Below are 15,496 nucleotides of genomic sequence, written 5' to 3'. Positions count from 1 at the left end.
CGTGTGTTTCTTCTAATTAATAAACCGTATATTTAACCGTATCTAGAATTGAACAGTCTTAGTGGAGTCAAATAAAATTTAACTATGGATAAATAGCTACTTCAATTTAAATGTCATTATCACCTCCGGCAACTACATATGGTGTCCACAGACTCACGCATACATTTCCACTTTTTAATCAATTAAAGCTACTCCCTCTGCAACATCTGTACGTTTATAAAAGTTTAAAAATGTTTTATAAAAGAAGTGGCCATCTCAATCTGAAATTACACAAGTCTGGAATGCAATTTAGACGTCATACTGTACAGGTACCAAGGCCAAATAAAACTCGTTTCCAAAAACTTTTCCTTTATTTAGCTCCCAAAATATTTAATTTACTTCCTCAGTTAATAAAAGAACAATCTTCATGTACATCTTTTTTTGTCAATTTAAAATCTTGGTTGTTAACTCAAGAAGATTTAAATTATCTGTTTGATATTGTAATGTAACCTTCTTTTATCTTGCATACGCTGCTAAATGTCAAATTTTTTTGTTTATCAATTCCATTCCTGTTGCCACTTATTTCTTGGTGTTATATATATGTGTGTTTTTTTTTCTTTCTTTTTCTCTCTCGTTATTATTTATGCCGACAGATATGTATCAGATATTGTTTTGTGGGCTCACAAGCTTGCTTAGCCCCTAAATGTTTTGTAACTGTGTTTAAAAATCTTAAATAAAGGAAATTTGAATTTGAATCTTGTTCTGCTTTCTAACAAGTCATGTGGTCTTTGCGGGACCATTTTGTAAGCAACACCATTCGAATTTATAGGAGTATGATTACTGATTCAGGCAGTACACCACGCGATCGAAAGTACTGTATAAATATCACATAAAAATTATTTATATTTTGTATATTCTTTATGTGAACGATCATTTTTCGTCCCAAAACAGCATGTATTTATTTAAAATTAACACATTTATAATGACTGTTGAAATCAATTGCTGTAGTGAAAATTGAATTCTATATTTATTCCCCCCCCCCCCCATTCATTTAGATATCATTACTATATGAATGTTTGCACGTTCAGCTACTCTACAGTTTGGTGGAGATGGGAACGTTGGCAAAAAGAAATCGATTGGATGGCTCTTAATGGCATCAATTTACCTCTTGCATTTACGGGACAAGAACTGATATACAAGCGGGTAAGGTAATGCATATATAGGTTGACTATATTTAATATGGCAATTCATGAGCATAATATCAAACAATTGATATCATATTTTCAGGTTATTTTAGCAGAAATGATATCGAATGGCGTTTTCCTTTCGGAGATATTTCTTTTGCCTTCTCGCACGATAGCAAGATACCTTTGATTAGTTAGTCTCGTCATCCTTTCAATCCCTTGTAAATGTACCGGTACCAGAAACCAACTTGCTGCCCGACTGCTATCAATAAAGCAAGCACGCAATGCATCAACGGAAAAAGAGGATGTCGGTTGATTATTAATGGCAAGCACGCATATTGAGTCAGAGTCAAGTCACAGTCATCATATGGCCGCTCTGCAATATCCCTCTTCAACATCCACTTACAAGCATGTAATGATAGAAATTCGTATCAGGACATGTTCAAACTGAAGACCATACAATTACGATAATCTTAAAAGTACTAATAATTAAGGTGTTGCTGACATTTAATACCGAATCTGTTCTGATCCTTTAATTCGAGAACCGTATTTCTCTTGGATATTGTAAAAAATTTACATAGTAGACTATAGTTTTCCAATATTAACTGTTATGATTATTTCAGATATTACGGAACCCCAGATTATTTGAGAATGAAAATGATATTTAGACATTTTTCCTCGATACTTATCAGTTGTAAATGAATAATAAAATTTCCGCGTATTTCTCCCATTCCACATCTTCATTGGGTTTTTTCCCCCTCACAAGGGAATTATTGCTCAATAGAATATCGAACAAAAATTATGAATAATGCTCATGATGAGAGATTCTCTTTATGAATCTAAGGCACAATTGTGAGATGGGAATTGTTTGTCCTATTTCTAGGATTGTGTTTATAGAATTACTTCCACTGTAACTATCGTATTACTTGAAGTGTTTCCACGATAAAATTGAACGTTCGCGTAAAATTCGTATACTTTTTTAATACACCGTGCGAACAAATATATGTCACAATATATTCGCAAAATAATCTTAATCATTATAAATGTAAGTCGCAATGAAACGATGTTTCAAAAGTTATAGGGAAAAACGATAAAAATCTCAATTAATAATTTTTTTTTTGTCATCTCGTGAATTTCTTCAAAAAATTAAAGACAGCAGCAGAGCATATTTTATATGAAAATATTCCGTACTGGATTTTTGGTGGTCTCGTTTGTTGCGCCGCCTAATAAGCATCGATTATATTAGATATAATACAGTGTTATCAGTGTTATCTAAGCTAAGCCCACAATCATTTGCATTGTGGTGTTTGTTGAGGTCTTGCCATTTTTTATTCCTCTTTATAAATATATATGCAGGGTGATTCTCAGAAAAGATGGGAAAAACTTTAAGAGGTGCTCGTACACACCAATACAAACAATTGTCATCAAAGAATGCATGGTCTAACATGAATCGCAAACGGGCTAGCGGGTTTCGAAACGGCCGCTCCGCAAACGTTCAAACGGTATTCCTGTTGAAATTTATCGTGATAAAAAGAACACCACATGCATGCAAATGTAACCTGGGAAAGAAGAAAAACCCGTATGCAAATCTGCGTCACAGTGAATGAAAGCCGCGGACGCCGGCCTTGTGAATTTATTCCAGCGTGCAACCACACACACACATTCTAACAGTTGTAATGTACGGGATAATGGCGCATTTTAGTAATACTGAAAAAGTAGAGGTGCATCTCACTTATGCATGTCCGCGTAATGAATGGCAACAACTCTTTAATGGAAGTGAGAGGGGACAAGTGCACCGTATAAAAAATTTAGATTTTTTTTATTTTTTATTTTTTGGGATACTCTTTCACTCTCAAAATTGGTACAGGTTAATTTCTGAAAGCCTTCTGAGGATTTTTTTAACTGGAATCATGCTTCTACGAATGGCAGTTGATGAGATAAAGGCTGCATTAGCACTTACAGGAAACCCTGTATAAATGTTTTTTCTCGTCACTTTCTTCATAAGAGGAACCATTAAATTTTGTTTTCGAATGGGATATTACGGATTTGAAACTTTTTAGAGCAGTATAATGTAGCCTAGGCAGCCTCACAGGCTACATTTGATAGCAGCGTCCTAAAATCTGTGCTCATATCGCAAAAAAAGACAAGACAAAAAATCTTGAGAGGTATAAACGACAGTTACTTACCACAGAATGCAAACAGCACAGTTTTTTAGGTGCCGTCCCGTAAGCTGTCGAATTACCTTTCCAAGCAGTATGGCACGTTATCATTTTTAGTTTCAAAGACGATATTTTGGAAACTCGAACCATGGTAATTTGTTGCAAATACTCACCAATCAAAATTAATAATGAGACGTCATTGTTGGAACGATTTTGCGCAAATTTACTTGGGACGATACTTTCACAGTTCTCCATCTAGCATCGGATAGTATTAAAACGAATCTATAACATGACTCGTGGCATAAACCATATGGCAAAAAAATTCGATTACCGTACTTAATAACCTCCTCGACGCATAGGAATTACCGATAATAATCATTTTAAGTCACCGCTGAGATTTAAGATCATTCAATTAGAATACATTTTATAAAACACAGGTACAAAATCATGTTCTGAGCATGCGATATCTCTATTTCGAAATCTCTACTCGTGTCGTGTGGCTAAATACTATACACAATTATCAGTGAATATGATGAGATTACCCAGAACGTGCTATGTACTCAGTTACTTAGCACGGCAATGTTCGGGTATTACTGGTCATGTAGCGTTAACCAGATTTGTCCTCGATTTGCAGGCAGAGCATGAGAAGCTATGGTGGTCGAGTGGTCATAGTGACGGACTCGCATCGCGAAGATCCGGGTTCGAACCCCACCGTTGCCGCAGTGGTGGTCGGCTGAAGTTGGTTTCCTGTAGTTCCCAACTTCAAGACGCAAATGCGAGCTGATCTCCCCCTTGAAAAGTCTCGCCACAGAGAGCAATAGGCCTACAATGATACAATTATTCAATCATTACACTTCACTCATAGTTAGAAAAAACAGATGGCAGCACACTACACATAACAAGCATTACACAGAAACAAACTTCATGTCAGGTTTCACTACACGTACACGCACATTCCAACATGTACCAATTCGTTAGAGGTTCCGCAGAGGAATATGGACGAGGTACGCGTATGGTTTAGTAGTAGTAGGCAGAGAATGAGCATTCATTCCACGTCCAATTTGAGAGATTTTGCTTTCAACGGAATTGCGTGGATATGTCAGAGAGACTGTCTGTTCGTGTTTTCTATCGAGACACGCATTATCTTGTTCAAAATAACCCTTGGTCCGCCATTAGGATAGCACGACAGGTTATAGACGTCACCAACATGCTGGCGTCATGTCATTGTACAAATACAAAGGCCCCCAACGAGGTGATTGAAAAAAGATACCCATAAAAATATGGATGCCTAATATAACCAAAATACAACAACCCAATATTAAAGCGTATACGTATCACGAAATTGAAAACTAATAATTAATACTCTATAACAAATTGGCCATAAAAAATATTATGGTTGTCTAAGTATGGATAGCTACGATTTACATCCCACTATGTTTATCGTACTTCTTTTTAAACGTGTCAATTGTGTTAGAATTCACAACCCCCGGAGATAAGCTATTCCATTTATCAACATCTTTATTAGAGAAAAGCTCCCTGCGATATCATAATCTGGAATTGGCCCTTACTAAACGATACTGGTGTTCCCTTGTCTCGAAGCAGTTGATTAATAAATGAGCAGTTGAATAATAACTCATGATCCATCCCATCCATCCCGTTGAAAATTTTAAACACTTTGATCAACATATTCAAGGACTCAAGTCTTTCTTCATAGCTCAGGGGCGCGGTAACCCAGGTCGATAAGATACCCGCCTAAAGTATTAAAGGACGTTTAGAGGTATCGTGAGTTTGATACCCGATTCGTCCTTGTCAGAAAGTTTCCTGACACAGATGTACAACAGAAACGGCAACATGACCACAAATAAAGATTGTTACCGCAAGGAGTCCCCACATCGAGGGGTTAGCCCACCAACCTCTCGGTGAGTATGAAAAAGCTGTCGATCGGAATCGGCAATAAATTGTTGGTCCCGGTCTACATATGGTCTCCCATACAGAAAATGACCGTGGTGCAACAAAAATGATCAAATGATCAATGATCTTCATATCTCAAGCCTTGTGTGCCAACAAGAGTACACGTAGCTCTTCTCTGTACCCCCTCAACCAACTCTATGTCCGTCTGTAGGTATTGGTCCCCAAAACCTTACGGTATACTCCAATGCAAAACGAACTAATCCTCGGAAAAGAAGAAGAATGACTTTAGAAGAACGAGAAGAGACCTTTTAAAGAATGAAAAACTGTGTGTGTGAGCGTTTTCTGTTCACTTTTTTAACCACCGCTGAAAAATGTTCAGAAAATCTAAGCCACTCGTCAATGAGAATTCCCGAATCGGTGACGTCCCTCTGATCCCCGGTCCCGTGGAATAGGGTTTTGATGTATTTCACCTCCCCGTTAGCGAACACTCTCGATAGCGGACAGTAAAATCAGGCAAATTCTAATTATTTTTTTTTCAAACTCCAAATCAAGAAATATACTTAATTTTTTGGTCAACCGAAAATTTATCATATTCAACTTAGATTATGTTTAATCCCAGAATCGTGTTGCCAAAAATGAAAAATGGTCAATTAATTACTCATTTTTAACTGAACATAACTATGGTACAGGATGGTGAATTCGAATGGTAATGGGGTGGTTTTGTTTGTTGATACGTGTGAAGAAAGTCAACACATCACAAGACTGATAATTGTGTTATGAATGTTTTTATCTTCACACATATTTTAATTTTTATTGCAAAATATGTGTAGTGAACGTATCATGTGCGGCAAAAATAATTAATTGGTTTAATGGATAGAAGAAAGGTCATAAATATTTTTCCATATTTATTAGACTTCTCAACTTTATTTGGGAATTATTACCATAATCGACGGTAAAAATGATGAATGTACTGAAATTTAAACAAACTATCTTTATAGAGACGGTTGGTGAATATGCTTAACTACCAGTGTATCATCTTTACAGTAGCATAAACATTTTAACATTAAAATGCATAGGAACCAATTGCGACCAAATCCGAACGTCGTATAAATGTGAAAGTCGTATGAAAACGAGGTTTCACTGTATACTGTATCTACCGATTTTTTTTTTTTTTATTTGGGTCCTTCAGAAACAACTCCCCGTGTTCCACAGAGTATACCACGAGGCTTACAAACGTAAGTAACAACAACAAACATATACGGTTCAAGAAACTCAAAATTTGCAATACAGCGTAATACAAAAGAAAGGAAAAATCAGATCAGTATGTACAATAACAAACAATATACGAATGCACTTCAAAGCGCAATATTGCACCAGTGAATGCCATATGGTATCAATGCAATGAAAAAAAAAAAAAAAATTCAATACACACACGTGAATAGAAAAATATACGACCACACATAAGTATATATATATATCCACACATACACATATATATACACACACCAATACATACATACAAAGATAGTGAGAAAAAAAAAAAAAATAAATAATAATAATAATAACAATAATAATAATAATAATTAGTACTTAAATGGAAATTTTGATTAATTATTCAAGAATCGAAAACAGCACTTGCAAGGAAAATGAGAATGTACACATTGTATATACAAAAAATAAAATAGAAACCAATTATTTTTTCGCAAAGATATTTTGTACATATATTTTTAGAATGCGAAGGACTTCCTTTGATTTGACCAAATCGGACAATGCAGGCGGCCAAGAAATAGACAGTTTCTTAAGTTCTTTTCTGAAATGAACCCTCTCCTTCGTTAGATTTTTGCACGACAGAAGAAGATGCATAGGATCTTCTTCATTGGTTCCACATATACACAGCGAACTACTGGCAAGTTTCATTCTCGCAAGATAACTTTGAAAATTCCCATGCCCAGTAATAAATTGGGTCAGATGGAAATTTGTGGAGAAATGGTAACACTTCCTTCTCGCCGGAATCGAAGGGAAGAATTTCTTTACCGGCCTGGCATTTTTGGAACTGACATACTCTGTGTTCCACTGATGGATTGATTTGTGTCGATACACATATTTATAGTGAGATTTTGGGACTTTCACATTTTCTATGACATTAAGAAGTGTAGCAGACCGTGCGAGATCATCTGCCCTCTCATTCCCAGTGATGCCACAGTGACTTCGAACATGTGTGAAATCGATTATATATTTTTTCTTTTTAAGATCATTTATAAGACATTGTGTCTCCACCACAAGTTTTTCTGTAGAATTTATATCTTGTAGACTTTGCAAAGAAGAGAGAGAATCTGAACATATCAGCGCGCTATTATTATCGTTTCCAACACAAAATGAAATCCACTTGGTGGCAAGATTCAAGCAGAGGAGCTCGGCTTGAAAAACAGAACAGTTATTTTCTAATCTGAATTGGCGAAACAGGAGCTCATTCTCTTGCTTATAAGCAACGTAAGCGAGACCCACTTTGCCATCAATTTTACTGCCATCAGTGTAACAGATGAGATCGTACTTAGGAAAAGACTCTTCATTGTAATTTACAAGTGCGATAGCAGCTCGTGTCGCTGGGTGCGGAAGAGATGAAAAAGGTACTATACCCGAAAGGGAATTGTCATCACAATTTCTTGAAAATATGTTCTTGGCCTCGTTATTGTAGAGGATAAGGATGTCAATAGGTGTTTGCCCAGAAATAGCAAATAGTGCCTCGTAGCTAACTGAACGATATCCTCTAACAATTCTCAAAAGAAATCTCCGCTGAACTTTCAGAATATTCTTACGATTTATTTTCTTTTTCAGGGAATCACCCCAAACTCTGGAAGCATATGTAAAAATAGGAACGATGGCCTGATTGTATATTAAACACAAGACATCAGATTTCAATCCAAATGTATTCTGAGATACTCTCAAAAGGCCATTCAAAACACTTTCACATTTCCTAGAGAGGTATGTGATGTGTTTTTTCCACTGGAATTTTTTGTCGACAATGATTCCTAGATATTTCATTTCTTCAACTTCTTCAACTGCCACGCCATCCAGAGTTACATTGACTCCACCTCCATCCGGACATTTTTTATGCACCATCATAACTTTACTTTTTTCAGGATTGAATTCCATCTTGTAAGATTTGGCCCAAGAAGTAACCAGATCGAGAATTACCTGAGACGTTCCGCAAGCATCAGTAAACTTCTTCCGTTGAACAATCAAAAGCAGATCATCAGCAAAAGCAATCTTTGAGCAGTATTCGTGACTTGAAAGAACACGCAGGAGGTCATTTATTATTAGGTTCCACAGAAGGGGTCCAGATACCGATCCCTGCGGACATCCTTTTTCCGGGTAAAAGACTCGAGAAGCATTGCCTAGAGAAATTTCTGCTGAACGAACTGATCTACCGATTAGCGGACAAAATTTTTGGTCCCGTGGGTGTCCGTTATTGAGAGGTTCTACTGTACCATTCAACTCGTAAGTGAAACGTGGGTTGCTCGAATCAAAATGAACGACCATGTCCTTATCAACGGTCATCAGTCGGTCTCCATTCATCAGTCCATGCTGCAATCATATTCAAGTTTGTCTGGAACATCTTTCCATCGCTTGGATTCCTGACTACCCCAATTAGCTTCACGTCACTTGCGAAATTCGCTAACAATTCCGTCGATACCCTGATCGAATTTATCGATAAAAAGTGTACCCGTTATTCGTACAAAAGGTGATAAGGTGATCGGTTGGTGATGTTGATGGTGATAGTCCCTTAAACCATAATGCCACGTTGACGTATGACGTTCGACAATGGCACCCGGATCAGCTTCCCATGACTGGAAAGACAACGGTGATTTTGGGCCAGAGACACGATATTCTTGAAACTTGTGATAGCTACATTCTTCTAAACCTTTTCAACACAAAATTTGGTAAGTGGCAACTGGTGTTCCAGGACTGTGTCACTAATGGGAAAAAAGCAAGGGAAAATTTTCATTTGGCTATAAACTATTGATAAAAAAATATTGAAAATTATAAAAAAAAAAGCATTCCTTACGCTGAAGCAGTTTGTAGATAATGTCGAATTCATAGACAATCATAGCAGATCAAACAGTGTGAAACTTTTAGAATCATCCAAATGAACAGACCCAAATGTTCCATAGTCATGGACCATATCGAGCATGTCTGGAACACACTGGAAAGAAGAACTGAGTAAAGTTTCACTTTAAGGGAACCTTAGGCAAAACGGGAATTGAAAGCTTTCTGCAACTTCGGTAAAAGATCTGTGGTTAGCCGTATATTGTTTAAGTTTCGACCTTTGTGATTATGGGATCCTAGACAAATCACCTCACTTGTCCATGTGGAAATGTGGCTTGGATTACTCATCGATTTTTACGTCACTAGACAGTCTAAATACAAATATACAAATACAAGGCCACAGCAGGCAAAATTCCCAACGAGGTGGCTGAAAAAAAAAGATGCTCATGACCAATATGGATATCATATATTTCTAGAATACAGCAACCCATCAAAAATACAATTATAAAAACTAAAAACTATATATACATGATAAGATATAGTACAATGCCCATAAAAAATATTTATATTGTTGTCTTATCCAAGTATGGATAGGTTCTCGATTTACCCCAATATGTTTATCGTATTTCTTTTTAAACGTGTCAATTGTGTTAGAATTTACTACTCCTGCGGGTAAGCTATTCCATTGTAAAATGTTGGAAACTGGTCCCTAAAAATGTTTCTTTAATACCCGCAACAACTCGTAAAACCAGTCGCGGTCACGTGAGCACCATAACTTGACAAAATACCTCGTTGAAAGTAGTCACTACTAGGATAAAACATAGAATAATAAAAACTTCGTCAGCAAAAATAGTTAAAGTATTAGATATGATAAATAATCAGATATTTTTCGTCTTATTGCAGTTTCTAGCTATTTCTCGAAGTGTGCTTCGCGGCTCCTAGGGGTGTCGCCAAACTGTCAGGGGTGTCACGATGAATTGTTAATATTGAAGTGTGCCTCTTCGATGCTTTGAAATGGTTCTTATCAGAACTATTCCGTGGAGTCATGGATAAACTAGGGATAAACTATATGACTAGGGAAAAGATATCGCGGGCGACAAAAATTTGAGAACCACTGTCCTATAGGAATTAAATAACTTAAAGTTAAATCATTCGGAGAAAACAGACCTCAGACGATAACACTGAGTCGAACATTTAGGGTCCACACTTCTTCGATGTTTCCGCAAAATTCTCACTGCACCATTTCGCAGGATTAACTCAAAATTCATTGACCAGACCACATGGTTAGTTTTAATCAATGCCCAATGCAATCTTCAGTGGCATGAGGTGCAGTGTATTTCACTTATTAGCCGCAGATGGCAAAGGTATGATTGTCTTTCAAACCCCATGCGATGCAGTGTACAGTGGACAGTTCAGTAGAACCCTAGATTTATATGTGCTATATATAGGCTACTGTATTTTGGTGTACGTATAAGTTACACTTGACTTACGCTTTGTTAAGTCACTTCTGGAAACTCAGTTTCTCTTGACCAACACTTTCACAAGTAAATCATTTCCATCGTCTGCGGAATGCGGAATGCAAGGATTTTCTCGCCGAGTCCTGCCCTCAGATTTCCATCGTCTGCACCAAGCATTCCGGCTTTTATACCAGTCTCGCTCCCTAGCGGTAACGGTGTAACTGAACACGTCATAACTAACATTCTTTGGAACCTTATAATGTGGTCGTATAATAAATTAACCACTTAGTGTATAATGTAACACTTAAAATTATTTTTTTAAGATTTTATTACCCAAAAAGTCATTTTCTTAAAATAACGGAGCTTTTAATGTTCGGTTTAATACTTGAGACACGAAAAAAAAAATGTTTGTCAATGTTACCGATCCTTTCGAAAGATATTGATCACTAAAAGGAAATTATCTATTTAAAAAATATATATTTTACAAAAAAGAAATGTAAACCCTCATCACGCTAAGTAATTATTAAATTTTCTCCTTAGGGATACAAAGTAAAATTACGCTATGACTGACTTTTAATGGGAAACAGTCTCCTTATTTGTTTTTCAAAGAATTTCACGAAAAACTAAAAATTCAAATCATTTATATTCTTTACAAAATATGAGAATTTGTGCTGTATTTTTTTTTTCTTTTTTGTTAAAACAACAACTGAGGAGCATGGTGAACAAAAATAATAATAATTGACGACATCCGTGAAATCGTTGCGCCTTTTCACCTTCACACTTAATGAAACTTATTCTTTTAGGATAATACGACTTTTTATAAGCTCCAAATTACATTATGGGAGTAAAATAAACAGCATAACACCCGTTCTTTATACCCAAGAGAAGCCATTAGAAAAAATATAAATTTTTTTTGACACATGAAAAGATTTCATTGCGGTTTATGAAGGTTGTTTAATTTTCGCTTCAGTACTATCACATGTGCACTTGGAATAATTTTGTAATACTGCATATATACTCTCTCAGTTGCAAACGGAGCTATTGTCGATCTTGGCGATTTTTGGACCTATCTGGCATTATTTGGCGAATAATGTTCAAACGTATCTGATAAGTAAGACGGGATATAATATTGTTGTTTTGTGTTAAAATTTAGATGCATGCCCCCCCCCCCCCAAAGTGTGGGCTGACAAGGCTTCAGCCCTGGGGCCGGGGACGATTTCCACCATTTTTTTTGCTTTTTCACGATATAAATTCATCATAAAGGGGCCCGTGAAAGTGTGGTCGGGGGGGAGCCCGCAAAAGATCCCAGCCTAGGGGCTCTGCTCTAGGATGTGGGGGCCATGTTTAGATGCATACTCATCTGTTAACCTAGCACCCCGCCCCCAAAAGAAGACTCCCCACTCTTCTTTAGGGGGTTGTTGGTTAACCCGTTCACATTTTCTTGACGACAAAATGTTAACCACTTGGTGATGAACATAGAAGCCACTGCCTGAAAAATATCAACGACGTTAAATACGAAAACGTTCATTGGCGTCGGAGCTGGGGGTGCTGTGGGTGCTCGAGCACAACGTTAATTTGTGACACGGGTTTGAGCACTCACAGAATTCGTTCAGAAACCGTAATTTCTTACAAAATGCTCAAGACGAGCACCCACACTTGTTCGAAACACTTCCGACAGGGCTGAAAACGTTTATCTACAATTAATTGCATGCGGTTAAGTTAAGAAGATTTTGCAAATTATGGTAAATGACTTTAAAATTTGAATTGAAAATCAGATGGAACGAGTGAAAATAACTAAATGTGCAAAAATTCCAGCTAATACAGCCCGGATTGTCATCAACATTTCTCTATATCGCAAGAAAAACAAAATCAATCACCAACAAAAATTGACCAGTTAAAAAGTTGTTGCACTGTCTTTTCTGAGGCTAAAAAAATCTGTGTTTCCAAGTTCAATATTCACTGAGATATTTGAATTAAAAAATCGGAGAAAAGTTGGGGAAGAATAACACAAAAGGAGGGAAAGAAGCGTTATAGTTAATACTGTTCTTTCCCTATTTTTCCGATTTTTGAATTAAAACATATCAGCGAATACGGCACTTAGAAACATGGAATTTTTTTTGTTGGGCTCAGGGCAACAACTTTCCAATTGAAAGTTAGAACACGGGGGGGGGCGTTTAAAAAATTATATTTTTTCATTTTGTGACGCACTGTAATTTCACTCTCAAATATGGTAAAAAGTGATTTACGAACACATTTTGAGCATTTCTTAAATCGTAACCATACCTGTACGAAGAACGGTTGATGAGATGAAGGCCGAATTAGCACTTACAGAACACCCTGTATATTGCAGATCCATTCACAAGTTCCGATTGAAAATTGAGATTTTATAGTTTTTGCAACATCCCATTTAGACAACTCGTGCCATTGCTCTTTATATACATGGCTGTTCTCTATAACATAAAACATGGATGAACTGATCCCCGTTTGTCGGGGATTTGCTGTATACTGTATAAGTTATTCTATAAAAATGATTAATTTGAAATCAGTTAGTGTAATTTCAGTCGGCATTTCAACTTCAGTGAAGTTCTTCACGTTTTTGGGTTATTTAATTAATATCAAAGAGCCGATTCTTGATTTCAAGAAACTATGAGCTCCGGAAATGGGATACCGTTAAATTATGGAACCATCGGGCATCTCGCTTCTGACTTGTGACTAATTTTCCTGGAAAAACTAATTCATTGCTTTTCTCGGTTATCGCCGCGGGGTTGTTCAGACTTGGTTTCAGATTGTAACGAGATTAAATTATCCATAACTGTTCAAATAAACGCTATTTTTTACGAAGTGTTACCAGATGATATTGATCATTCCTAATCTGATTCTATACTTTGTTAATTATGCTTCAATGCCTCCATGTGTAGTACGTAACATTTTTTTCCCCATTCTTATAAAAACAGTGGACTCATTTCTCTTTTATCGACAATAAATATTTTACTGATATATACTGTACATGTGTAATTTCAACAGGTGTTCAAGCAGCTAAATTTCACGGACCATGAAATCAACGAGTTCTTTACTGGACCCGCTTTTCTAGCGTGGTATGTACCGACTTTTGAATGAATCATTACAAAATGACAATGTGCCTTAATTATAAAAAAAATCCAGAAATAAATTTTTGATAGTGTTGTTTGTTGCCCCATCTATCGAATATTCACTACAATGCTGTGAAATGTCATTTAAGCCCCAACCCCTAAATCTTTTTATTGTGTTATTTGCATTGCGGTTTTTTTTTTTTCTCGTCACTTTTTTTACGAGTCCGGATAACGAAAGCTATACGAAGGTTTTTAACAGCTGGCTGATACGAAGATGAAATTTTAGGAAAGAGAGAAAATTCAACTGCCCTTGCGGGGAATCGAACCCACATCCTCTCACTTGCCGGGTGAGCGCCCTAGGCTACAAAGGCAACGAATATCTCAATCTTTCCTTAGAGCTCGTGTGCATTGAACGGGAAACGTGGGCTCGATTCCCCGCAGAAAGGCAATTTAATTTTCTCTCTTTCATCTTCGAATTAGCCAGCTATTAAAAACCTTCGTATGGATAGCGGCGAGTGACATCATCCTCGGATAAAGAAAGCTGCCGTAAAATAAATGAATACATTCAGCAAAACAACGCAAACGTTTTAATGAAAATATTGCGGAGCACCTTCGCATGCAATAGTAACGATCGAAGTTATTGAGCGTAAATCACTGAAAATTATATTTCCGAAATGTTTAAAGCAGAAAACAATTAAAAACGAATAGCACCATAGAAAATTCAATTAAATATTAATTTATTTTAGTGTTTTTTCTAATCATATCAAAAGATATTTAGTTTGGTTTCTTTTAATTCATAACAAAATTTCTCTATGATGCAATGAACGTAAATTGAATTTTGTTTTTTCAATAATACAAATCGAAATTGGCTTCCGTAAAAATTTTCGATATGCATTCCATGCTTCGAAAGAATTTCTACACTTTTTATTGAATTCATTTTGATTAAAAACGAAATGTAAAAATTGTGAAGTTTTTCTAGCTTGGAAGCAATTCGCAAACTACAAGTATAAACAGAATAACTTATTACGGTACTTGCATCGATGAGTTCCTTGTTTGCATTTGAAAAATATTTACTTTTTTTCTCTGGTATCGGATGCGGGAATGTTGTTATTTTTTTAAAGTACATTTTGTTATTAGAGTTATCTTATTGTTTGTTGGACACGAATTATTCATATAAAAATATATAGAAGAATTTATTTTAAAAAAGACGTCGGAATTGACCAATGATTTCTTTTTAAACAGTACGCGGAAAATGCGGTCTATTTTTTTATTAAATGTTTCTCTCTCTAAACTTTACATTTATTTCTGGTCACTATTTTTTCAAAATCGGAATTCCAGAGGTTAAAACATGATGCAGTGATAAGATGCTCATCTTCCACCACGAAGGTTTCCGTCAGGGTCCATGTGAGTTCGAGTACTTTTTATTAAATTCATTTTGGGAATAACATGGAAAACAAGTTCTTTTTACCTGACGAGACTGGGGCAACCACCGATATATAGATGGCGCTTTCATTTCCCACCCAACTCCAGTGGTAGGAAATTGCCGTATGACGATATTACTGGAGTTGGTGTGCGGTAAAGTAGTGCTTAACACAAAATCAACTATCTACATCGTCTTCACAAAAAAACTTCCGGAGGTTTTCCGGTGATCAGAGAAAGTTTCATTAAAT

At 36.3% G+C, this 15,496-nt stretch overlaps 1 protein-coding gene across 2 annotated transcripts in view; it reads left to right on the top strand.

Annotated features, from left to right (window-relative positions):
* The window catches only part of Naglu (N-acetyl-alpha-glucosaminidase), an 84,229-nt gene that overhangs the window by 24,860 nt on the left and 43,873 nt on the right, over window positions 1–15,496 (top strand). For both annotated transcript variants that reach the window (XM_089232757.1, XM_089232758.1), the window contains 2 exons: window positions 1,035–1,182; window positions 13,762–13,832. In XM_089232757.1, the coding sequence (XP_089088883.1) occupies window positions 1,035–1,182; window positions 13,762–13,832 (219 nt within the window). The remainder of the gene's footprint in view (window positions 1–1,034; window positions 1,183–13,761; window positions 13,833–15,496) is intronic.

The sequence above is a fragment of the Pholcus phalangioides genome, unplaced genomic scaffold (assembly GCF_987345545.1).
Source record: "Pholcus phalangioides strain wild (caught in Gottingen) unplaced genomic scaffold, Ppha-v1.0 ptg000007l_1, whole genome shotgun sequence".
Lineage (NCBI taxonomy): Eukaryota > Metazoa > Arthropoda > Arachnida > Araneae > Pholcidae > Pholcus > Pholcus phalangioides.
Note: the sequence above shows the minus strand (reverse complement) of the source record. Positions and strands in the feature narration are given on the sequence as shown.